This window comes from Haplochromis burtoni, unplaced genomic scaffold, assembly GCF_018398535.1.
Source record: "Haplochromis burtoni strain Fernald_Lab_line unplaced genomic scaffold, NCSU_Asbu1 Contig_34, whole genome shotgun sequence".
Lineage (NCBI taxonomy): Eukaryota > Metazoa > Chordata > Actinopteri > Cichliformes > Cichlidae > Haplochromis > Haplochromis burtoni.
The window spans coordinates 1,182,058-1,207,925 of NW_024582395.1; the positions used below are offsets into that span (position 1 = coordinate 1,182,058).

General features: G+C 38.7%; 3 protein-coding genes across 5 annotated transcripts in view; 2 read left to right on the forward strand and 1 right to left on the reverse strand.

Annotated features, from left to right (window-relative positions):
* oxct1a (3-oxoacid CoA transferase 1a) overlaps positions 1–5,810 on the reverse strand; it is a 53,870-nt gene extending 48,060 nt beyond the window's left edge. Inside the window, exons 1-3 of the mRNA XM_005919000.3 lie at positions 5,577–5,810; positions 4,453–4,561; positions 2,428–2,518 (exon numbers count right to left, since the gene is read on the reverse strand). Coding sequence (XP_005919062.1) covers positions 2,428–2,518; positions 4,453–4,561; positions 5,577–5,672 — 296 coding nt within the window. The 5' untranslated portion in view covers positions 5,673–5,810. The remainder of the gene's footprint in view (positions 1–2,427; positions 2,519–4,452; positions 4,562–5,576) is intronic.
* Positions 5,811–7,660: 1,850 nt separating this feature from the next.
* On the forward strand, positions 7,661–14,159 carry cunh5orf51 (chromosome unknown C5orf51 homolog). Of its 2 annotated transcripts, none has more exons than XM_005919002.3 (6): positions 7,661–8,033; positions 8,743–8,852; positions 11,279–11,425; positions 11,852–11,983; positions 12,114–12,228; positions 13,078–14,159. In XM_005919002.3, the coding sequence occupies exons 1-6, from the start codon at positions 7,940–7,942 to the stop codon at positions 13,311–13,313; spliced, it is 834 nt and encodes a 277-aa protein (XP_005919064.1). In that variant the 5' UTR covers positions 7,661–7,939; the 3' UTR covers positions 13,314–14,159. The 2 variants fall into 2 exon arrangements, with proteins under 2 accessions (XP_005919064.1, XP_005919065.1); XM_005919003.3 differs by lacking the exon at positions 13,078–14,159 and adding an exon at positions 12,331–13,071.
* Positions 14,160–14,254: 95 nt separating this feature from the next.
* On the forward strand, positions 14,255–18,028 carry fbxo4 (F-box protein 4). 2 transcript variants are annotated; one of them, XM_005919001.2, is made up of 7 exons: positions 14,255–14,511; positions 15,255–15,526; positions 15,603–15,823; positions 16,163–16,238; positions 16,325–16,497; positions 16,605–16,810; positions 16,902–18,028. In XM_005919001.2, the coding sequence occupies exons 1-7, from the start codon at positions 14,356–14,358 to the stop codon at positions 16,986–16,988; spliced, it is 1,191 nt and encodes a 396-aa protein (XP_005919063.1). In that variant the 5' UTR covers positions 14,255–14,355; the 3' UTR covers positions 16,989–18,028. The 2 variants fall into 2 exon arrangements, with proteins under 2 accessions (XP_005919063.1, XP_042075431.1); XM_042219497.1 differs by having other exon boundaries at positions 14,289–14,511; positions 15,216–15,526.
* The last annotated feature ends 7,840 nt before the right edge of the window (positions 18,029–25,868 follow it).

Genomic DNA, 25,868 nt, shown 5'->3' on the forward strand with positions numbered 1-25,868 from the left:
GCTGAAACGGATATGGCTCCCTTTTCTGATCTTAAGACAAAGCAAAGACAGTCACAGTCCAGCTGTGGCCTATTCACAGCCATAATCACAGTACATTTGATCAAACACAGCTGCTGAGCCTGGGGTTGCCACTGAGTCAGATTTTTCTGAGCATGTCTTTGTTTATTGTCTGTCAAAACCGCACGGAATAATTGTGCTTGAAAGAAGCTGTGAAGCTCACACTGGTCTGAAGTGTGTCTTACACCTGCTGCACATAGGGTGTCACGTATTTAGACCACCATACCTGGACAAATCCTCATGACTCAACAGTTGTGAATACATTTTTCTAGCCTTCTTTGACAAACATAAATTGCCGAGTCCCTCAAGCAACTGTTTGATCAGCTATGAGAGGACTGGCTTTTTGTGGCTTTAAAGCTCTTTCATACCAAACAAGAAAAACAGATGGCAATCGAATCAAGTTAGTTTCAATCTGTCCAAGCTGTATTTTTGCAACACAAAACACTTTAAACATGTGCTTTATGTTAATGCACAGGCAACTAAAAACTCACTTACACTGCTCTAATCTCTAACTACCACTGCTTTGTTCTCTAATTGTAACTCTAATCTCGGGTTATCTTAAAGTATATAAAGGCCATGCGTTATCAGAATGCAAAAACAGATAACTGCAAAGTGCACTTTCACATGCACACAAACCACTGGTGATGCAACACACAATGGAAACACTAAAGAAAGGTTTTGGCACTATTAACTCGTGTTAATGTTTTGTGATCTTGTGTGTGAAGCTGGTGTGTATGGAATGATGTTTGAGGACTATAAGCTCTTCAGGCAAATACTCAGTGCTCATTCATGAGAACAGATTCCAGCAGTGATCTTGAGCACAAGTGTCACTGCCTTTTATCCAGAATCTATTTGGTTTGTGTCAAATTCTGGAGCAGCTGATTACACAGTACGTATAAAACTGCAAGGGAAGGCGGTTCTGTAACAGCCCAATAATCTCCTTTTGTACAGCTGAATCCTTCTCAACTCATCGAGGGTATAAAGGGCCAGCTGTGTCAGTTTCATGAGAAGTGAAATATGATGGTCTCGTTCCTCTCACCCAACAGCAGTGAGACAAAACACTCATGTGTTCTATATTGCTACAAAAGTCAAAAGATTAAAGATTTATCCTTGATTAGGGATAATTTTAAAGAATAAAGTGACACGACACAACCAATATTTCTGCATGTTAACTTCTCTATTATCCTCTCAGATATGATCTGCATACCTGGCAACAGCATGAGGCAGCATTTCCCAAGTTAGAATTACACTTTCTTTCCACTGCTGCCAAAACAAGGTTAGCAATGCCTAGTTGTCAAATAGTAAATATAGTTTTCATTCAAAAAATAGTTTGTTCACACTGCTTTACAAGCAAACACACTTATGCAGTACTGTCATTTAAAAAAAAGGAGTCTTTATTACAGTACTTGATTGCCTGCCACTGATATAATTAATTTTCCCAAGGGGTAATATGAGAAACTGGGACTGTTGTGCAGGGCCGAACCATAAAAGCTGAACTCAATTCTGTTCAATATTAACTTTATCTCTTGATATGCTTCCTGGTGCAGCCCAGATCCAGTTTCTCATGTGGCCCCTTGGGAAAATTGATTTCCCACCCATGACTGGGATATATGATCACCAAGAAGGCTTTATTATAAAATGATCATACGAAAACATACACATGTAATTCTTACCCTTTAATAGTTTTGTATGTGGCATAAATACAAAGACACAAAAGGGTAAGAATTACTCAAGTTTCACTATTTCTGCATAAGCACTACAATTAAATGTTTACTGGATTGTGACACGCCAGGTTTTGATTACAAAAGAAAGCTGCAATTTTCTTTTTCCTTTTTTCTATCAACAGTATTAGAATTTTATTTGAGTTAAAAGACTGAACGCAGCCTTCAGTTAGTTCTTGCTACTGTACAAAATGTACAAAAGGACAAAACGTATAATAAAGGTAATTGAGGTCATCAGCTGACTGTTATGTGTACACTGAATCTGCACTGAGACCAAATACAAACATCACACACAAGATCACCTGACCACACACACCTCTTCCTTGTACCTTATCCAATGACTTATCTAATAGCCTCTGGGCATCTCGCTAGCACAACACTGCCTGTCTGGCGTTACAGTCATAAGGTTGCCAATGCTGCAATTAGACACCATCACAGGCTCAAATCAAGACAAAGAAACACTACTATTCAAGACAATAAGCAAAACGTTCAAGTTCATATGCAAGGATGTGGTTTGGTTAAAAGATTTAAACCAAAGTAATAATCCTAATGTTTTTGTTTTTATTTAATTCTACCAAAACAACCCAACAACAATGAATGGTACTATTCTAAAACAGCACGTACAAATCATGTACACTTCCACACATACCCTGCATTGTTACTGACTGCAGTGATGCCCTTAACGCCAGTCTTCAGTAAACTGTTGATGAGATTCTCCGGAATTCCGCACAATCCAAAGCCTGAGGTGGAATACAAAAAAGTAAGCGTTGCAAACAAGAATCACTGTGAGAAAAGAAAAACGATACACATTTAAACACGACTTTAAATAAAACTGCCAAAAGTATGTATCAGTGTATTTACGTTGTAAGTAAATGTTATGACTTTGCGTTTTAGCTTCACTTGTTCAGCTGATGTCTGTGCATTTACTGCCATCGCTAATTTCCTTATATTTTGCTAGGAAACAATAAGAAATGTCTAATCCAGTTAATTGGCTTAAAGCATAAAAAACATTTCTCTGAAAATGCTCAGAGAAATGAAAACGAATGAAAAAGCAGCCGATGTCCAAAGAAAACTTTAAAAGACCTTCAGAAAGCCTGGAGAACAATTGATTAAACCAGTTACAAAATTACAAATTAAGTGCAGTATGTTAACCAGATATTTTAGGCCAATTCGTTCATAGCAATGTGAGAATTAGGTTGTGATTTGAACTGTGATTCAGTGCTCTCCTCATGGACTTTGGATCAAAGTCCAAAGATACCCCGGCCTTTGATGACACAGTTGAGCTACATGGTGTGAAGGAATTTTATTCGCAAACGTATATTTAAGACATTTTAAGATCATATAAGGACCTTAAAATGTCTTAAATACACATTTATATCTAAGGATTAGGGACATGCCAGATTTGGACAGTAAACTAATACAAAAACAATGATCTTGTTAACTATGTCAAACCACACAGAAAAACCAAAGTGCAATCAGCTTGGATCAAGTCCAGGTATTTCTAGACTTGTTTAGAAATATTCTTATATTGCACTGAGCGAAGGTTCATCTGCTTTTCTCTTAGACAGAAGTGCGTCACAATGGAAAACATTTAACAATGTCACTGTGAACAGGACTATAAATAAGATCAGTGGATTGCGTGTGCACTCAGTGTGTGGATGATACTCAACCAGCATTCTACAGACAGTTTGGAATCACTTCATTGCAAATTAGACATTACATTTATTCTAATGAATTCACCTGCCACTTTCTTACGTGCATGCGTTCAACCGCTCATTAACCCAAATATCTAATCAGCCAATCAAATGTCAGCTGCTAAGTGCATTTAAGATGACACACTGAAGTTCAAACCAAGAATCAGCGTGGGTAAGAACGGTGATTTAAGTGATTTTGAATGCATGGTTGTTGGTGCCAGACAGGTTGATCTGAGTAATTTAGAAACGGCTGATCTACCATCTACCAGTATTGTTCCACACAACCATCTCTAGGGTTTAAAGAAAATATCCATTGGTTGCCCAGTGGTTCAACAAAAACTGGATAACAGAAGACTGAAAAAACATTCTCTAGTCTGATGAGTCTCCTAACAATTGGATGGTAGAGTCAGAAAAAAGATGACCATGGATCTATCCTGTGTATTAACAGCTCAGGCTGGTGGTGGTATAATATTGTGGGAAATATTATCTTGTCACATTTTAGGGCCCTTGGTATACCAACAGTGCACCATTTAAATGCCACAAGATACAGGAATATTATTGTTGTTGACTGTGTCCACCCCTTTACGACCACAGGTCTTCTGATAGCTGCTTCCAGCATGAGAACAAACAATGTCACAAAGTTCAAATGACCTATAACTGCGTTCTTGAACATGACAATGAGTACTCATCACTGTAACCAAATAGCCTCCACAGTTAGTAGAGCACTTTTGGGATGTGATGGAATGAGAGATTTGCATCACGGATGTGGAGCGTGTTTTTGTTTCCAGCACCTTGATGAGTCTATGCCATGAAGAAAAATGAAGCTATAAGAGACAGTAATACCAAGGTGTACCTCATAGCATCCAGTGAGTGTATGTAAATATAAAGCATAACATACTGTTAGGTGAACAAAATCATCATAAACCAAGCAGTCCTATCTGACATTGTTACAACATGTTTGTGAAAGTACTATACATTACCTCCCACAAGAATGGTAGCTCCATTATGGATATCTTTAACTGCTTCTACAGGATCTGAGTAGAACTTTGAATTTTTCTGACTTGATGTGGAAAAGTAAGAGCCACAGGTCTGTAGAAAGCACAAGAGCATGAAATACAGCAAATTTGCATTAATAAAAAATGCTGTTTCCGCAACACCAAAAAAACCAAACATGTAAATTCTAAATAGAAGCACAAAAAAATAAAGGCTTAAAACCTAATGACCTGCTTGCACAGTTCAAATCCAATTTATTCTGTAGAAGAAAGGAAAAGTAAACCTAACTGCTGAACAAATCCTGCAACAAAAGCAGGCAAGATTATGATAGCACACAGCCAAGAGCCAAAAACCAACAGTCAGCAGAGGATTCAGGTTTAAAATCATGTGTTTAAAACCCTGTGTCAGGCCAATGCGAGCTGCTGTCTTTTGTAAATTCTCATATCTCAGACAGTAGTTAAACGCAAGTTCAACCATGAAGGGCAGTTAAAATCTAAGATATCACGCAGATTGCTGCAATCATACTGTGTGGGTGATAATTAACTAGCATTCAAGAGAAAGCTTAAGTTCACAATGTTCTTGTCATTACACACAAATACATCGTTACAAATAATCTTTTATTATTAGTTAACAAAACCAGCTTCACATTTAACGACTCTATAATATTGGAACATGTTTTTGAAAGTTTTCCGCACTGAATAAAACGTGTGGCAGGTGTTTAGACCTAAATCTATGATTACTTGGTGTTGAGTTACGCGCACTTGTGATCATCCAACTACACATACCTTAGTCAGATCAAATAACCTGATTCACTTTATTCATGCATTTCTAGATCTTAGCAGCAGTTTTTGAAAGGATTGGCAAATGTGTTGTATTGCGCGTATCCGCAAGGTTGTGCGCCCTGCAGGCTGAGGTCAGCCCACAATAACACATAAACGCAAACTGAAACAGTATAAACGACGCGAAGCTTGGTTCATAGTTTCATTCCAAATGTAACCAATACTTTAATGACAGTTGAATTATTATATTTTACTACTGTCGTCTCTTTTTTTGCAGCAACATCATCTCAACACTCCTACAACAGGTGTAACGTCGCTGTTGTTATACTGACCTTGCTCAATTGGTGGATGGCGAAGTTTATTTTGGTTCTGTGGTGGGTTTTCAAGAGTATATTTTCCGCTCTGCACAAAGCTTTGAGGGCCGCCATGATTTGGAGCTACAGACTTGGGGTGGGCGGAGATGCAGGGTGAGCGCTGACTGGATCTTTAACCGAGCTAGCTGAGGGTCACAAAATATGGCTACACGTAAGCCCAGCTCGGCGACACGACGCTATTGGCTGTTTTCAAACAGGATGAAAGAAGAAGCTCTTCTTCGTTATCTTTCCCCCACCTGGTAAGCTAGGCATGTTTTAGTGCATTGCCGCCTACTGTTGGTGTTGTAGCGTCATTGCCGTTTGAGAAAGCCCAATACTACCCTTGTTCTCTTGTTCTTTTTTAGTAGGGCTATACTGTGTTCAAAGGTCCACGAAGAAAACATTAATTTCCCTGACACAGCTTGCAATGCATGAGAGCAATTTCCAATCTCTGTTTCCCCACTGCATCCCATTATCACATTGATGATTCAGCCTCTCACTAAGGATGCAGTGGCACAGCATCCTGCCAAATGGCACATGCAAATCTACATTTTCTACCTAATCTTATCCACGCCATCAGTGCTTTCAATCCCAACATCTGCTAGCACACAAAGACAGTTTCACATTTGATTAAATTTATTTTATTTATATTGAAACCATATTTCAAAACAGGAATTGCCTCCTGGTGTTTAATATTGAAAGGTAAAAACCCTACAATAATGCAGAACAACCCCAACTCACAAAAGACGACGTGCTATGAGCAAGTACTTTGGCGACATTGGGAAGGAAAAACTCCCTTTTAACAGGAAGAAACCTCCAGCAGAATCAGGCTCAGGGAGGGGCAGCCATCAGGGTTGGGGGTGAGGGGAAGGAGACAAGACAAAAGACATGCTGTGGAAGAGAGACGGAGATTAACAATAGCTCATAATTAAATGCACAGTGGTGTTGAGAAGGCATTCTCTTTTTTTTTTTTCATTAGAATTTTGACATAGAAAAAAAATCATGATGCATTAAAACCCAATTCTTCTGAATTTGGAAAGCCTATATCGACTCTTTAGAAACTTCCAGAACTCAACTGCCAAAAAGGATAGGCCTTTTAATTTGATAAAACTTTAGTGTTTAATTTGCACAAAGCAACCTAATTGCAGCTACCTACATTTCCACCAGGAGATTTTTTTTTCTGAAGCTTTCAACAACCCTATTGATCATTTGCTAGCAAATATCAATATCGAATCTGTATGATCAGGTAAAGGAGAGTCTGGAGAGGTGGAGGTGCATGCTAGAGGAAAGAGTAATGAAAGTCAGTAGATGCAAGACTGAATACGTGTGTGAATGAGAGAAAAGCATATACAAGAGATGGAGCCAATTGGAGACAAAGTTAGAGAGGAAAGGTGAGATGAGATGGTCTGGACACATGCGGAGGGATAGTGGATACACTGGCTAAAGGATTCTGACTATGGAGCTGTCAAACAGGAAGAAAAGAGAAAGACCACAGACAAGGTGTAGTGAAAGAGGACATGCAGTGGGTTGGTGTGACAGCAGAGAATGGGATATAGGGATTGAAATGGATGATGAAGATCCACTGTGGTGACCCAGCTCAAAAAAGAATTTAGTTATTAGTTATTTCCCCTTCTGCCCCATGAAAACACAATGTTGAGGAGGCACAAGGCAGATGTCCTACACCGTGGAGTCTGTCTCAGCAGTTTGCAACACACTTCTTGCAATACCTGAATTTTCCCCAGTCTGCCTCATGTTGCACAGAATTTCCCCTTCCATTTTCCTCATTTAATTTGTATCCACAGGTTCCAGCAATATGGCCCCTCCAACAAACAGAAATCTGTAGCTCATCCCTACATTTCTCATATCTTTCCACTGCATGCATCCCTGACATTTCAAGCAAAAACCCACAGATCATTTTTTTTCATCCGTCCTTTGAAATTTATCTTTCCACTTTGTGTAGAAACGGTTTCTGGCATAGGACTCATTGCACTGGACTAAATAACTAAAAACTCACTAACCCCTCCCCCCCCCCTTTTTTTTTTTTTTTTAAATTCTAACCGGCTACCAACAGTTTGTTTCCTACTGTCTGAGTTATTATTTTCCAAAGTCGCCTCAGCTGACGTCTAACTTTATAGCACGCACGCTCCCTTCAGCTGTCAGCACCACCACACTATCTAAAAGTACATGTATGTTTACAGTTTAAAGTTAACGTTTTTGCAAACGCAGGGACGACTTACTGATATAATCCTACGGACGTGCGCGTGCATGCACAGAAACGGAAATTGAAAATTCTTTGAACACGTGAGTAAAATCCGTGGCTCCCGTGACTGGTACTTTTAGTCATGGCCGACGACTACAGACGACAAGGTTTCGAGTTGGAGAGAAGAATATTTGAGTTAGACATCAAGTGTTCGAGTCTCAGAGCTGAAAAGCAAGGTACCGATTACACTGTTTATTTGTTTGCCTTTCAGCAGTTCATTTAGTACGTGGCAAACAGTCTTGGTTAAGGAATCGACTAGCAAGCAAGCAATCAAGCTAACTTCCAGCGTACGTTAGCTTGCAACCATGACAACAGCTGCTGTCTAGTGAAATATTGCATTTTGGCAAAAAACAAAACAAAACAACCTTTCTGAACACATCAGTGCATATGCAGTTAGTTAATTATAATTAGTGGTTAGCAACGTTGCAGGAGAATGTACATAACTCGCGGAGTTATGTTTGTATTTCACTAGGGCTTTTGAGTTAACTGCTAACGTTAGCTAAAATGCAGTATTGTTGACATATGTGAAGGTATGACACATGATGGCTGGTAATGCTAGCTAAACGACTGTCATCAATAAAGCAACGAAGCATCTACCTTGTCCTTATTGCATGTTAAATGGTGTCGGTGTCGTTAACTTTTTACTTTAACTTGTATCTGAACCTCAAACGCCACCGTGTTAGTGCGCATTTTTGGCCTCATGTTTATCTGTGAATGCTCGCATGGGCTAGTCAGCTTATGTTTTATGCTAAAATAATTTTTTTCCTGTCATGAGTCGAATTGTGGATGATTATAAAGTCCCGATCAACAATCGCGATAACTCGGGATTTTTCATGAGTTTAGATTTGTACTTGGGTAATATGTTAACATATGGTTCTTCCGTAGATGATGACTATTTACAGAATGCATCTGCCATACTAGACAAGTTGAAAAGCTTTTACAGACAAGGAGGAGAGAGTAGCAACCTATCCAAGCTGCTGCAGGATTACACACAGGTACTTCCTTCCATCAAATTGTATTTACTCTCTTGCGTTTCAGTAAGTTATTTTATTAAGTAGTCAGTAACATGAGGGATTTTTTAAACTACTAGTGATTTTTGTCCCCAAAATCACAGAAAACAGGATAAAATACCCAACTAAGGTGCTCTGAACACAAGGAAATTTTTCTTACTTACACTGCTTAGCAGTATTAAACGCAAATATAAAATGTCTAAATCATCTTAGAAGGTGGAAGCAGAAAGTGACAGGTTTGCAGTAGGTTACTGTTGTATCTACATTTTAATAAAAACCCTGCATATCTTAAAGATGCTTTCAGTTGTTCCCATTTTCACAAGGGGTCACCACAGTTGGTTGCTCACACATATAGTTTTTACTTTTTTGCAACCCCAAGGGGATTTGTGTCTCCTCCCAAAATCAAACCAGGGATCTTTTATTTGTTAGATGGATGTGTAAACCACTACACTATGCAGCCACTAAAAAACAATCATCTCTACAAAGTAAAAACTGAACACATTCCAGTCTCTTTACTTTTACAGTTTAAGTTTAGCATTGTACACACATGTCCAGGGGATTGAATACCCATATTTGTTGGTTTAGTGTCTGTGTAACAGACTAAATTGTCATGTATAGCTAGAAGCAAGTTATAAAATGCAGCTGTACTATAATGGAGTTTATATAAAAAAAGTAAATCTGTCTGCACATCTATATTCACTCTGGCTTGAGTAAGTGAACATAGAGCAGGCAAAGGCTAGTTACATGTCAAGAATTGTAGTTAAGTTTGTAAAGTAGTGTAACATAAATGTTGTGTCACAGACATAATCACAAAATTCACTGTCTATTCAGTAATAAACGCTAAGAAATTTTCTATACTCTCTGAAAATAATTTCCTGTGAATTTTAGGGCTGCAACAATTCATCACCATAATCATTGCCATCGACTATAAAAATTTGTTGACGCAGAATTGTATTTTCTTAAGTGTTGAGCACAGGCATACAGGTGACTTTGTCCAATAAAGAGGCTCATGCACCTGTCAAATGGCTAAAGTCAGGACAGAGAACATCTTCAGCATGGTTATTAACAGCTGGGAACATCATCTCAAAGATCTCAAAGCTTTATTTGAACTTATGGATAGAAACTATTTTTAGTTTCCTACTTGCACATTTTTTCTTTGTTTAAATGCTACTAGCAAATTAATTTATATTACCTAACATTTTGATTTATTTAATTTTTATTCTGATGGTTCTATTGAGTAATGTTAAAAGAACCATTTGATTATTTTCAAATTCACATGTCATTATTTTAATTTGCTGTGGGACAAGACAACAGGGTATTCACAGGTGGGCAGACTTGAGCAGGTAAGGTACTGGAGCCTAGAATAAGAGGTTTGCCTACAGGAAGTGTAGATAAGAGTTACTGAAATAATCATCGACTAATCAAAGAAAAATGAAGCACATTAGTCTGCTATCAAAATAATTGTTATTTAGCAACTAATGTTGCTAACATAGTGTCTTCTATAATGAGCTCATTGAAAGTGCCGTCTTTGCAGTTGCTGCTCTCTTCTGTTTAGCTCTTATCTAAATTTTGACATAATTACAGAGCTCATATCAGGAAAACATGGAAACTTTGTCTGAAATGAAAACCCTCTAATTATGAGTGTTTTAGTTCTGTTCCTTTAACGATTTACAGCCTCTGTGTGACATTGTAATAATGTCTAATGCAAACTGGTCTAGATTTACTTTACTAAAGATATTCTGAAGCTTATTGCTTTAAAAATTTAGGGGTAAAATGTTTGCCGTAAACTGTAAAACAAAACCTCTAACTCCATACCAACCCACAAGAGATGGTTCAGTTAGGGAAGAAGAAATGTTGAAGATGGTGGTTTTGTTTTACATTTGTTACAGTTGTATCAATGTGATCTTGGGGTGCTTTCCATTCTGCGTACTGTACTTCCTGCCATTCTCATCACTCTATTCTTCAGCCTTTAGCCTATATTTTCCCCTAAATGTATCTCTGAGGAGGTTCAAGAACCATAGTTGTATCATACTTAAGCTTTTTGAAAAAAAATATTTGAGTAGGCAGCTGATCTGATGGGACAGTAAAATCAGTGACTGCATTATTGGAAATTGCTTTACGTGATCTAAATTCAATTCAGTTTCATTTATGTTGTGCGTGCTTATGTTGTATTACAGCTCCAGATTAGATACAGATATCTCTAACCGTTGTCGTCCCCCCCCCCCCCCCACCCCCCTTAAATAGTTTTCTTAATTAGTTTAGAGAAGGAGCAACAGCTGGCAGGTTTATTATAGGCCTTTATCCTATTTTGCAAAGTTATACATGGAGCAGGCAAAATGTTTAAGACAATTTTAACACATCATTCAGTTTTACTTTTTTTTTTGTAAATTATTTTATTTTTCATCATTTAGGTGATTCTAGACATCACTTTTTATGAAGAGAATAAACTGGTGGACCAGGAGTTCCCTGAGGACTGTTCACCATTTAAAATTCAGCAGCTTCTTCAAGATCTGACTGAACCTGAAGTTTTGGCCGCACGGCTTGCACCAGCACAAGAGGTTTGTGTTTGTCTCAAACTGATTTTGGTGTTGTCTTCTACTCCATTTTATGAATAGTGTACTTTGTATCAAATCACAAACTGTCATGTAGTCTGGTTATTACAATATAAGACTATAAAGGTTACTATATGGGGACACAAACCCACAACCCAAAGGATATAAAAGAGGAGCAGACACGCTTTTTTTTTTTTTCTTTTCTTTTTTTTCTATTAAGATTATGTCCATGTGTTTCTTTCTTGGTCTGGTTAACTATCCAGTAATTATCCTACTTTCAGTAGGACGTCAGTTCAACTTTAATTTTCCCTTTGATTTGTGGTTCCGCTACTCACACTTGTACACATGCTTTTAAAGTGCTTATTAAATAAATATGGATGAGGCATCACGGAGTGTCTGATATTTATATTCGTGTCTTTTGGTTTATGTTAGGTGCAGTCTGTGTTGGGTTTAGAGCTGTTAGAATGTCTCTACTGGAGACGTGGAGCTCTGCTGTATATGTACTGTCATACCCTTCATCAGCGAAAACAGTGGATCAAGAAAAACAAGGAAACATTCCTTAAGGTAACAAACAATGCAGAGATCTAAGGAGTTTCATTCATTGTTAGCTTTACAACTTTACTTTGATTAAAACCAATAGTTTACCACTTTTTTTTATGTTTCTTTTTTAATGTTAAACACATTTTTGACCCAGTGTATTCAGGAAGGTGTGCGATACCTGATGCGGATGCTGCAGGTGAGAAACTCTGTGAAGCTCAATGATGGTGTGGTGCTACATGACACTGCTACAGCAAACATCTTATCTGAAGGTAAATATGTTATTTATTATAGACGTGATAAACTGAAGGAATACACTTGAACCCACAACCTCCACAGTTATGTGATCGGATGTTTGTGTTATATTGTGGTAGGGAGAAACCTGACAGCTTCGCTGGAATCTCTTCTGTCCTTGGAGACAAGAGTTTTGGCAAATAAATATGGTTACTGAGAATTACATCCCAGAGTAATCAAAGGAGCTTGCAAAGAAAAGAGTAATCATTGGCAGGGATCATTAAATGTGGTTTGGGGGCTGAACTCCTTAGTAAAGCAGTTTTTTACTTCTAATTTGTTACCCATCTTTGAAAATCTTAGGAGATTTAAAAAAAAAAAAAAAAAAAGCAGCTGACCTTCATTGAAGGTCAGCTGCTTTTTCTCTCATCCCAGAGGCTTTTCAATTCTAAAACCAAAAGATGGAGAGTCCCATACTTAATAATAGGTACAGAATTAGGTGTATGGATGTGAAAAAAGGCGTGGACCATTACCACCAGAAGATTCAGGTGACACTTTGGAAAAAACTTGCCCCAAAAACTGGATATGGCTCACCTTAGCTTGTTTGATGATTCACATGATTAATAGTGGTCAGCAACCACCTCCTAAGGGACAACCCCCACTAGGGTTTAAATACCTGGGGCTCTACATACAGAAGCCAAACTGAAGAAGCCTCTGGGATGAGAGGTGAAAGTCTTCAACAGAGTTAAAGAAATCCATCACTTTTTGTTTTTCTTCTTCTAATACTACAATGACCTGGATAACTGAAAACTGACACAGAAATTTTTTTAACAATCTGTTCTGTTGTCGCCAACTGGTCTTACTAACTACCGGTTTATCTTTTGGGTCAGGCATTTTCTCAGACACACACCTGTTGACAATGATGTACATTGGCGAAATGTGTTTCTGGGCAGTCAAGTACGAGGACTGCAGCGCTGACACTACGGAGCACAAAGAAGATCGCCTCCAGTTTCGGGACATTGGCACACAGATCCTCAACAAATATGTGCTTGCCTGTGAGGGCCCTCTCCAAGGGCAGGGCTGGAACACAGAGAATGCCAAGGAAATCCTCAGTATTTTACAGTGAAAAATATAGCTTCTCTGTTACAATTGCCCTCAGGAACAGATCAAAGTTCAATATTCAAATGTGTCAATCCCAAATAAAAATGGAGCCCATCGGATGGGGTGCAGTCTTGTGAAAGTTTATGGGGAGGCACAGGGAGAGAGTGAATGTGAAGAAAGGAGATGCTGGAACAGTGTCTACAGGCAACCTAATCCTATGCCAAACAGCCCAGGCCAAAGCAGATGAATGAGAAGTTAGAGTATAAGACAAGCATTGTAATAGAAGGGCTGCACAAGAGGCTGTTGAATAATTATTTGCCCTGGCCTGCTGAAAAAGCAGTGGCCACTCTTATTCCAGACTGTTGATTGGCGCATTTGTTTTGCTCTAAGAATGTGTCACAATAGCATTAATATTACTAAAGAGGTTATGAATAATAAAAAAGAAAAATTGACTTTTCATTTTAAGATTGTAACAAGTTTAAAGATAATACAGCTGGAAATGAGACATTGCACATTAACATTTATTTATTGTTTTGTTGCCATTTTGTTATGCTTTTAATATATATTAAAATAGCATATGCATTATTTGAATTTGTGTATAAAGTATACACACAGAAGGCAAAGAAAGGTGTTCGAACTGTTTGTCAGTGACGTATTAATGACCAATTCAAAGTATGTTCAGGTTTGTTCATACCAGCTTTGTAATGCACCACTTGTATTTTCATCTATTGCAACTTCCATTTTTCTGCAACTTGAATAACATTGATAGTGTAACTATTAATAGAGAAACTGTGTTGTTTGGGCAAAAAAATCTATCATTTTGTTTTTTAATGTCCTTGTTGACAATAAACGTGCTTTGTTTTAAGAAAAATTTCCTAGTTTGCCTTCCAGATTTTCTTTTACTACGTATTCCTGTTTTGTTTGATGATACTGAACTACAATACCCACAATGCTCCACTGCTACCCAATAATGAGGAAGTGACAGGAAAACATCGGTGTTGGCATTTCCTTGGTTCACAGTGTTTAGTTGTACACAGTAAATATTCGCATATGACACAAATTAAGACATGGCTGAAAAGATCCAGCAGCTGGAGTCTTTGGTGATCCGCAGCCTCAGGCGGTTTAGAGACCGCTATTTCCCTGATAAAGTTGTTGAAGCCGATTTGACAGTTGGAGACTCGGGAAAAGAAGAACAACAGTATGGATCTTTGGATACCTTACCGGTAAGTCGAATCATTCATAGGAGTACGTCTACCTATGTAGCCTATATGTCACTCATTCAGACAGGACAAGCCTAAAAGGATAATGTTGCTCTCTTCAGGTTCTACACACACAGTCTGAAAGCTGTTTATAGAAAAAATGATAGATGCTCAAGTCTAAGTGTCGCGTTCAACTTGTAGGCTTCCAAAGTAGTCGTAATTGCCCCCCGTCCCCGATTTGGCATGCCTCGACTGCACTATTCTGAGCAGGAACACTGCCATACTTTATGACTTCCTTTGACTTATCTTTGAAGTATATCAGCTGATATAGAATTGCTTGTATTAGCGATTGTCCATTATCCCCTTCCAATCTGTATTTTTCCTACTTCTTAACCAAATACACACAATTGGTTTAACTAGGAATTTTAACCTCCTAAGACCCGAACTCTTCCACGGCATGCATTTGAAATTTCACTTTGATATTTGGGCATATATTGGGCAGATATCGGGGCCCGATGAATGTAAAAACAAAGAATTACCAGATTTTTTTTCTTTTTACCTTATTTTTGTTTTTAAGAAAAATAAGAGCCACATGAGGATATTTGTTTAAAATTTTGATAGAACAGTAGCAGTATAATGTCCTCCTAAGTGGATATCAGGCCCTTGTAGAGCACAATTGAGTATTTTGGTCTAGGAGGTTAATCTAGAAATATTTATTGTTGATCTAGGAAAATCAAAATAATTGTGCTCCGCCATTCCTCCCGAAGGTGGATGTACAGTTTCTGATCATGACCTTTCTGTCTCCTGCGGATCTCTGCCACCTTGGAGCCACAAGTCGTTACTGGAGGGCCATGGTTAGAGATCCATTACTGTGGAGATACTTCCTATTGCGGGATATGCCATACTGGCCCTCCATTGATCATGTGACCATACCCCATCCAGACTTGCTGGATGCACCGCTAATAAGTGAAGACGAGAGCCTGGATGATAGAGAAGAGGGAAATGAAGGAATAAAACTAAAATTTGACTACATGTCAGAGTGAGTATCCCCTTGTTATCCTGCATTACCGTCAGTTTCCTGGAAAAATTTCTGAGCAAACCTTGTGTATCAACAGATACCTGAAAGGTTGCCCATCCTCCAGACAGCAGTGGCTTCCTACACGACCAGCATATGAGGTGGTGACCTCATTTTTTCAGTCCCTGGTACCCTCGTCTGAACCGCGTTACGCCATGTTTGGTCCTGGCATGGAGCAGCTGGATGTCTCTTTAGTCACAAGGCTTATGCATGCTCCAGATATACTTCCTGTGTCAGGCACTCCATACAGACAGATAAATGGTAAGATAACACTGATCTAAGGATAAGCTTCTCATGGTATTTTTCTCATCATAATGCATAATATAGTGGCTGATTTTCCCTTTTAATCAATTGTAAATCATAGTTTGTCCTTTAGATAAAAGATAAAATTAGATAAAATGTGATTATTTTAAAGGCAATGTGTAATAATGATGTGTTACAGAAATTACATCAGTGCATTTTAATCACAGAATTAATCAACAGATAAGTTTACTTGCTATGTGTATTGTCTACCACTAGATGGCACTAGATCACTACATACACACAGCTTATCTACCCAAAGAATACAAACAAACATACGTAAACCTTTGTTTATTTCAGGTATTGGCTCGGGGATAAGTTACATGTTCAATAACCAACACAAATTTAACATCCTCACTCTGTATTCAACCAACAGGTGAGCACTTTGTTTGTTGCTGAATGAGTCACAGTTGTTTCTCATCCTTTTTGCAGTTATTAATCTTTGTGTTTTTGTGTCTGTAGGGCAGAGAGAGAAAGAGCCAGAGTGCAACAGGAGAGCATCAGCAATAAACTCTTTACCTTTGAAGGAAATGACGACTCAGGGGACCCAGTGTGCGTTCCTGCTCCTCAGGTTCAGCAGGTGTGCCAAGTGGTGGATGGGTTCATCTATGTTGCCAATGCAGAGCTTGAGAGAGGTAAAATAACCCATCTTTTTTTGTAGTGTAGTACAATGACACATCATACTCAATGACTGATCAATGCAGAACATCTGCAGTAGGTTCATGGTTCATGTTGTCAATAGGTGGTGAGAAGTCTGAAGGAGTCCAGATTCGAGCTGTGCTAAACTGCAGTAGGGGTTCCACATCCAAACCTCTGCTGGTGCTCTCATGCATCTCAAGAGAGGAACCAGAAACAGTTCGGACTCCCAGCACCAGATCCATGTGTCGAACTCCCTGTGTTGACATGGCAAAGAGACTTGGCCTACCCCACCTGCCTAACCCCTGGATGGTAATTGCTTGATATTTGATCAGGTGAAAGCTTTTCCATCCAGAGTTCAGCTTGTGGAGCTTTTCAGCCTGTTTCTCTCTTTCATAAACAGGTACAGGATACAGTGGCAGAATCCCTGTCTGGGCTTTTGGATGGCATTTCCTGGCTGCTGAGATGTTCTGGAGTCAAACTCTACTAACACCTGCTGTTGCACGATGGATCAGAACTGCAGACATCGGTCTTTTTTGTCTTTTTTTGACACCAATACACACTAGGTGTGTAGACAAGTTGAAATTCCTGAACCTGAGTCCTTCAGGTTCAGGAATGAAGGTTTGCCAATGCAGTTTAATTATATGGACTAGAAACAAAAGAAAATATTGGGTAAATAGTGATCTTGGACACCTAAAAGACACTTTGGTATTATTTGCAGAAAGATCAGTATGAAGGAGCTGTGCACTAACTCGACAAACTACTTTCATTTAACACTATTTTAAGAGCGATGCATAAATGAAGTTGCATTAATGGTTTTGTGGTGGATGAAGGAACAAAGCAACAGGAATGTACAGGGAGACAGACTTTATTTGCAAAATTGGGAAAAACATTCAAATCAAATTAATTACCACTTAATCATTTAAAACCATAAATGCTGCTTTAATTTAGGCATATCATGAGTGGCATAGTGAGTTACCACTTAGTCATGTGGCTGAATGCTTTAACATTTGATAAATGGTATTTTTAAGGCTTTTTTGTGATCTTAATGGAGTAAAATGACTTTGGTGTAAAGGTAATTTCTGTTAACTTCCTATAGAATTGTCCTATAGAAAATCTGCTTATGCAACTTTCATACAAAATATTTTGCCTACTGATCAAAGGTTTCTAGCCACCCAATTTACATCAGCAAATATTGGCATACCATTTATTTTGTTACTACTCCAACTCAAATTTTGTTGATTCTCCATAATGTAATGGCTTACACATTCGCTTAACTAGTGAAAGATCACTTGAAGTGACTCCTTGTGAATAATGGAGCACTAACAATAGCCTTACTTCATAAGAATATTTCTGTCAATGCAGCAATATATTTTTTTCATAAAAGCTGTATTTATTATTTTAATTGTTTACATCGTTTTTTGTTATTATTGCACATTTTGCTTTCCTTTTACATATAAGAATTGCTGGTGTTGTGATGAAAATCCTTCTTTTTCAAATGATAAATAAACTTTTTTGGGACAATTCTTATTAATCTCTAGGTCACATTTTGTCCTTAAATATTATGTAAGTGATGGCAAAATTGAATTTCTTTCTTGAATTGAATCATGACAGAATACCCTTTGGAAGCTAGGAGGTGCTACTGTAGCATTTCTTACTACTTTTGATTTTCATTTTGTTAGAATTTTAAATATCTTGACTTTTACCTGCTATCATGCCACTTTTAAGATTTCTGACAAACTAATAATGGATCCAGTTTTCAGTGACATACAGAACAAAAGACAAATTTATTTTCTTACCCAAAAGTATTCAATCCCAGAGATAGTTTGGATTATTACAGACAAATGTTTACAAGTCCTACAATGTCGATGGCAGCACACATATTGCTTATATTGCTTCTTTCGTGTCTGGTACACATGAAATACATATATAATAGAATCTGCATTGACAACGTTGAGGTTTAAGCAGAAATTTCTAAAACTGAATTCCTTTAGAATTGCAGCACTTAAATCATCACATCTCTCCATTAATGTGCTTAAGTTGTGCGCGCGCGTCTGTGTATTTTCTCTGAAAATTACCATTACTGTCATATTCCGTCTACCTGGTGATGACATTCACACCTTCTGCTGGCAACAATAGGATCATTTTTCTGTCAGGTAAGGCCTGACAAGATAATCTGCTTCACTGATGCTCTTTTGTTCTAGTCCCCTAGGTAACCACGTCATGGACAAAAGTGCACCCCCCTACCCTTTTCTGCAGGCCTTCCGTCAAAAGTCTCAGTAGTCATTTTCATAGGCTTGCAGTGTTAGAATAAGGCTATGATTGGTGCAATTTGGGTGCATTAACCCGTGCTGAACGCAGTTGAAGTGCAGATTTATTTATTTTTTCTTTTTCTGTTGATATCTATTTTTAGGGAGATGATGGAAGAGTCAGCCATTGTATAAACGTGTAATTCATCTGTTTCTGGTAGTAATAGACGGACCCCTGACATGTTATCTTTATATACCTCTTGTTCTGCTGTTCTGGTCTTCATGCCACACTTATTTACCTACATCTCTGTCTATGTACTTCTCTGTGTATATGTGTGCTCATGCTTGCACAGTCTGCACAAGGGGGGGGGGACAGTGCATAAACCCTGGGGATCTGTTCTGAGGGCAGGTATGCAGGGAAAAACTTTCCCCAATCCTTTGTTATTGCTCTGTGATCCTTGTGTTGCCTTATGGAGAGCTCTACCACAGACTGGCTCTATCAGTGTTCATGACTCAGTTTGCCGTTGCAATCTGAATGAACGAAGAGGCGAAGAAGCTTTTTTCTGGTGATGAACAACTTTTCTGTGAATGCAGGTGAAAGTAAACGATTGCTTTAGTTTGCTGTGCTTTTGCTGCCAAGATGTGTTGGATCTACTGTCGAAACTTGCTTGGAAAGGATATTTTCAAGGTTTGTTTACTCAAGCTGCAGACTGTGAACCATTAGTACACATCTCTGCATAATAGTTGGTTGGTGGGGGAGTGTTTTGGAAGAGTGAATGAGTACCAGACCTCCAGCTGCCTCTTGTCTTCTACAAGCACATGTGGCCTCGGGGATTCCATGTCATGAAGAAGAAGCCTCTATTGACTGACCCAAGACAGTTTACAGATGCAAGACAGACTCTGCAACACTACTAGGGCAGTTGAGACATACCACACGTGTGAAGAGTAAGATGTGAAGAGAGATAGATGCTGAATGTTTTGAAAATACTGTGCACAGAGAAAGGGGAAAAGTCATGCATGTAGAAATGGAGTCACAGTTGGGATTTAAGCTTGGTCAAATGCCAAGTAGAGAAGTGTGTCTTAGTGTGTGTCAGTTTTATAGTGTTTTATTATATCATAGTCTTAAAAAGGAAAATTGGTTGGAAGTAATTTAATTTCATGAATTGACAATTAGCTTATGTAACCTAGTGCAATTTAGTGTTCTGTGTTAACTGTGGCAGAATTGTGGACCACTTTTCTTTGCAGAATTGTTTTCATGCAACCACATTTGAGGGTTTTGAGCATGTATAGTCTGTTTAATGTCAGCCCAAAGCATCTCAAACAGATTCAAGTCCAGACTTTGACTAGACCACTCCAAAACCTTCCTTTTTATTTTTATTTTTTAAGCTATTCAGTAGTGGACTTGCTGGTGTGTTTCAGATCTTTGCGCTACTGCGTATTGCAAGTGTTGTTGAGCTTTAGGACATGAGATGCTGGCAGGATATTCTCCTTCAGGATTTTCTGGTAGAGTGCAGAATTCACTGTTCCATCAATTACAGCAAGCCATCCAGGTCCCGAAGCACCAAAACACTGCGGTTTGCTGGATTCCCAAAGCTTTAGAAATGACTCTGTAACCCTTCCAAGATTGATATATGTCAGTGACTTTGTTTTTAATCTGATCTTGTGTTTCTTTAGATCATGGCATGATGTGTTGCTTTTTCACAGTTCTGTTTTAGTGATTTCTTGATTTAGCAGGTCTGGCAGCAATCAAGCCTGGGTGTGGCTGATGAAATTGAACTCATCTTTCCAAGAAATGCGGTTAATCACAATTAATTTGCGATTTAACAAGGGGACGATGACTTTTTCTCTAATAAATGAAGTCATCAATTTAAATCTAAATCGTGCATACACCATGGGGATCTGTTTTGAGGGCAGGTATGCAGGAAAAAACTTTCCAGAATCCTTTGTTAGTAATCCTGGTGTTGCCTTATGGAGAGATCTATCAGTGTTCATAACTCAGTTTGCCATTGCAATCTGAATGAACAAAGGGGGGGGGGGAGCTTCTTTCTGGTGATGAACAACTTTTCTGTGAATGCAGGCGAAAGTAAACCATTACTTTAGTTTGGTGTGCTTTTGCTGCCAGGATGTGTTGGATCTACTGTCGAAACTTGCTTGGATTTTGCATTTTGTATTTAACTGGGTCATCTTTGTCCATTTTTAAAGTTCTTTGATGGTCAGAAACTAAATTTGACAAAGATAAAAACAAAACCAGAAAAGGGGAAAACTTCAATATTTAATTTGATAGAAATAGCACACACATTAGTCAATCACTGAAGTTTGAAAAACCTGTTTAGAACATGGTGGAGCTGCAAGATTGCTAATAAGTATTTCAAAATTTGGTGTTCATTATGAACTGAAAAAATTTGTTGTATAAACCGGTTTTATGGACCCACAAAAAGCAACACCTTTAGAATAAACATCTGACATATTGTATTAATCATAATGTTGCATATTTTGCTTTTCTGTATATTTACTTTCCAGTCTGTATATAGTGGTGCACAAGTAATTATTGAATTGCATGTTAGATGGTTTTTTGTCGTATTTTCTTAATCAAACTTAAAAACAAGCACCAATAATGCATTTTAATATAAGCACAATAGGTAACAATATAAGTAAACATGCCAGTGCAAACATACAGACTAATGTACAAAGTATCTATTATTACTATTAATTTGACTCAAACTGCAAATCACCGGGCTAAACACGCTGTATTTTTCCAACTTCTCTTTTATAGCAGCAACTCTGTGTTCTATCATCCCTCTTCTTCACTCTCTCCTCCTTTCATTAGAATTAAGTCCCTGATTTGTATTCTATGATAACAGCCAAGATTAAAGTAGGTTTAGAAAAAAGAAAAAACATCATTTGCATGATGCATTCACTGATTAAGCTAAGCGTCCCTCTTAATTGTGTTGTTTTGCACATGGTGAGGTTCTCATGCTGATACTCTGTGGGTTTTACTAAACCCATGCAATCTCACCAATTCACTTCAATTTCCTTCCTACTTCACTGTCCATTCCACCTACCTCCCGCTGTCATATGCATGGCAGGTTAGTAGAAGTATTAATAGTGAATTATTTGTGAATCATTTTGAGCTTGTTCAAATCATCATTCACTCTGTACTAAAGAAGATAAAGCACCAGGAACAGTGTGATCCTTCTGTATATTTTCTGTTGTTTTTAGTACGTGCGTGCGTGTGTGTGTGTGTGTGTGTGTGTGTTTTCCCCCTGTAGCCATCTCCTCTCTTTTATCCTAATCCAATAGGTGACAAGGAGCTGACATAGTTGTATATAGCCACAGTTGGCTGTGAAACTATAAATGCATTACGGTTGACTTGAAGGGGATGACACAAAGGGCACACTTCCATTATTGGGAAAATAAAAACAGACAGCCAAACATACATTACATGGCTATTGAAAGACAATACTGCAGAAAAACGATCACAGGAATACAGCTGTGACATGCTGCACAAAGGTAGTTTCAGGCAGTCAGCGCAGATCGAACACAGTTTTAAAGCAACAGCCAGAAAAGGCATTCAAAGAGATCCAAAAGAAAGCAAAACATACTGTAGCTGTATTAATCTCCACATACTAAATGAACCATGTCATTCCACTAAGTGACATATTGGATTTCTGCACTGCACACTGTTTTCTTACATTTACTGCTTTTATACTATAAATATTATTGACATGTCAAAGCAGCCACTGACATTAGTGCGCTACGGAAACAGACTCATCAGAGTTTGAATGCAATTTGGTATAGAGCTCAGTATCTAACTGTTTTAGGAAAGCTAAAGCAATTTGGGTGTAAAGTACAAACCTAAAATAAAACAAAACTCAACAGTGTTATTCTAACAACCAGTGGCAAATGATATATATTGTTAAAGAGTAACATCTCTTCGATAGCTGCTGTAATGACTAAAACTAAACTGCTCACTAAACACCCTGCAGAGCTTAGGTGGTTGCATGGTGGGAACTTAATTCCAGCCCTGTTACCCCCCTCCGGTGCCCTTGCAGTGGCATCAGTCTGTGGGACAGATCCATTGTTATCCTGTCACATTCACTACAGCGTAACTCCACATGATTCAGCAACAAAGCAAGTAATTCACTGAACACCCCCGATCTCCTCCAATCACAGCTCTTTGTCATATACTGTAACTCACCAATACAGTACATGCTCAGTGCCAGTTTTTTTCTTCTTCTTTCTGTTTCTTTAATTAATGTCACAACGTGTCGAGTGAAAGATCAGCAGCGAATAATGGCGCACAACACTTGCAAACCTCATTAAAGTTATTTCAGTTCGAGCTTTTTTCCTCTGCTAGTTTATAATTCACAGTATTTATGTTGCATGGGAGCAGCCCTGGTCTCTCACTGAGTGTTTTTTATGCGCACTGCAGTTGAACGACATGGAAAAGCCATAGCTATAAGTTGTGGACCTCATAAACAAGAAGAGGACAGGATATAAAAATAAAAGGCCAGCTCCGCTCTGTAAAGACAGGCCAATTCCATATCTTTCTCATCACATCACAAATTATGTCAACACTGCATCAGTGCATTGGCAGAAAGATAAAAAGCACTGGGACCAAGGAAATACAAGCACTCGTTCTCCTCTGTGCCCTCCTCCGTGTCTTTTTCTTTGTCTCAGTGCCCCTCTTGCCTAGGTTATTCAGTTTTTGTTAATAAAACTCCAATCATGATATTGGTAATTGGAGTCTGAAGCTCCTTGCCGTTTTAGAGAGCAAGGGTTAGCTCAACTTTATACATTACACAGCCTGTGATCCGTACTTTCATAATGGGTATGTGGACACTCGTGTGTTGCAGGCTGCAGCTCTCCAAAATTAGGCTTGGGTAGTTTTAATGAGACAGTTGAACTTTTTTTTTGCATTGATCGCATTTGAGTAATCATCGATTGGAAGTGAAATCATGAACACGTTGGAAAAAATAAAAAGCTCTGTGGCGATAATGAGACAGCGTATATGGATGCAGTGCTCAGGGGGGAAAGCAAACCAGCAGCAACAGCTGGCGCATGAAACGTTATTCACGTGTCGGGGCGGGTCGTCCTCACTAACTGGTTGCTTATGGGTGTGGGGGTTTAGGCCCATTGACAGCTGAAATCCTGGCCGAGCCTCTCTTGGCGTGACGTCTCTGGTGGACACTCCACGTGAACCAACACAGGCTACAGTTTAGGACAGAGTCCCCCCACCATGGAAGTGTCCTGTAGTTAAACGATGTCTCTTTCGCACACAAGGACAGGATACATTGTGGCTTATTCTGATGGTTATATAACCTTTGGGGGGAGAATATACATTTCACGTGAAAAAGAAAAGCAAAACGTTTTTTCTTCTAAGACTTTATCATCTAAATAATAAAGAAAACTACATTTCACCGCATTCTTAACTATCTAAAACATTAACAATTAACATAAACAACTATTCTAAACACACCCATTCAACCACAGTACAGTTCGTCTGCTCTAATAAGCTGTTCGTGCAGCTCGCTACTTTCTCTTCACTTTTGCTCTCACCAGAAAGCATGGCAGCGTATTAAAGGGGTTTTATTTTGGAAGTTTGGCCCGGCAGTCATTCTCCCTAGCTGCCCCCTCTGTGGTGGTGGTCAACAGAGCAGAGTGGATTGCTGGCGGATGAGGGCGCTTGATCGCTACGCGAGACACACTGCCCACTTTCTCTGTTTAAGCAACGTAGCGTGTCTCTACCCCTCCAAGTGGTCTAGACGATGAGCAGCAAATAAGGCAAAAACCGCACCAGGAAAGCACGCGTCCGATCCTGAGGTTGAGTGATATGTAAAAGTCGTCCCGGTGAGGACTGAGTCGGGCCGAGCAGTCTGCAGTGAAGAAGAAGCAGGACTTGTAACCCGTTAGTGCTTGCGCTGGCCATCAGATGAGCAACTTCTGAAAAGTAAATCTGCGCCGTGCTTGCAGTTTTCAGCTCCACGCTTCGGATGAAGTAAGTTAGTTTATGTTTTTAAAGAGTGAAATGCGTTGTTTGTGCCCATAAATCTCCACATTTTAAGCATGTTATGCACGTCTCGAGGCTTAGCTTAAATGCAGCACTTCTTTCTTTTACGCAAAAAAAAAAAAAGAAAAAAAAGAAAAAGAAAAAGAAAATCTTTCCAACCCATCACAAACTCATTTGTTCTTCTGGTGCGCACTTTTAAGAGCTTACAGCAGAATCAACAACGAATGGGATTTTTTTTTCCTGTGCTGCAAATTGGCGTTGCAAGAGAAATTTGGAGAGCTTGGGATGGGATGCCAGCCATAGCTGGATGTGACGGATGTATACTTTTCTATTGTTACCCGTTAAGTCCCGTTAATTACAGCTCCGGGGTGTTTGTACAGTACAGTCCCGCTGTGTTAAACAGCATGCTGACAAATACCGAAACCTCAGTGGAGAAATACAAACATCTGGAATGAGACAGAAGCGCTGTTTCTTTAAAAAGTGATCAAGCTATTCTAAAATGCTCAGAAGGTGCTTGTTTTCTTTGGTGTCTTTGCATGCATCAAATTCAGAATTGAGTGATTATGATATCTGTACAGTTATATCTGTTATTGTAGACGCAAGACATTAGGACAGTGGTTCTGCACAGGTTTCATTGGTGGGCATGTGGGTGGTGGGGGTGGCACACCTGGGGGAAAACGTGGAGTGAATTATATGACTTAAAGGGGGAATAAACAAAAGGAAGAGCTGATACTGCGATTCTTAACTTTTTAGTTCATCTGAAATTAAGCTGGGATCTTTTTTATTGTTAATGATTGTGGAGTGTGAGCTTTCTTTGGCTTCTAAAGTTTGAGAAGTACTGCATGTCGAGTACAAATATTATGATTTTCTCTAGAAATTGGCAGTTTTCTTTTTAAATATTTTCTCTTTTATCCCACCAATATTGAGCTGTGATTTACCTAAACTGCCCAGTTGGATTCAACACCATCCAAAGACACTCAATATCATATGAAACCAGTACAATAATATTAAGAGGAACTGCAAACATTCATGTAATCAAGCTTCTTACTGACTAAATGACTTCACTGTTTACAATATATTAAGAAATGGTAATTGATTTAGCTTTGCACTA

Coding starts and splice junctions, on each gene's coding strand:
- cunh5orf51 (XM_005919002.3), top strand. CDS start 7,940: ATGGCCGACGACTACAGACGACAAGGTTTCGAGTTGGAGAGAAGAATA. Junction 8,853..11,278: donor TGCTGCAGGATTACACACAG/GTACTTCCTTCC, acceptor TTCATCATTTAG/GTGATTCTAGACATCACTTT. Junction 11,426..11,851: donor GGCTTGCACCAGCACAAGAG/GTTTGTGTTTGT, acceptor GGTTTATGTTAG/GTGCAGTCTGTGTTGGGTTT.
- fbxo4 (XM_042219497.1), top strand. CDS start 14,356: ATGGCTGAAAAGATCCAGCAGCTGGAGTCTTTGGTGATCCGCAGCCTC. Junction 15,824..16,162: donor TCCATACAGACAGATAAATG/GTAAGATAACAC, acceptor TGTTTATTTCAG/GTATTGGCTCGGGGATAAGT. Junction 16,498..16,604: donor CAATGCAGAGCTTGAGAGAG/GTAAAATAACCC, acceptor TGTTGTCAATAG/GTGGTGAGAAGTCTGAAGGA.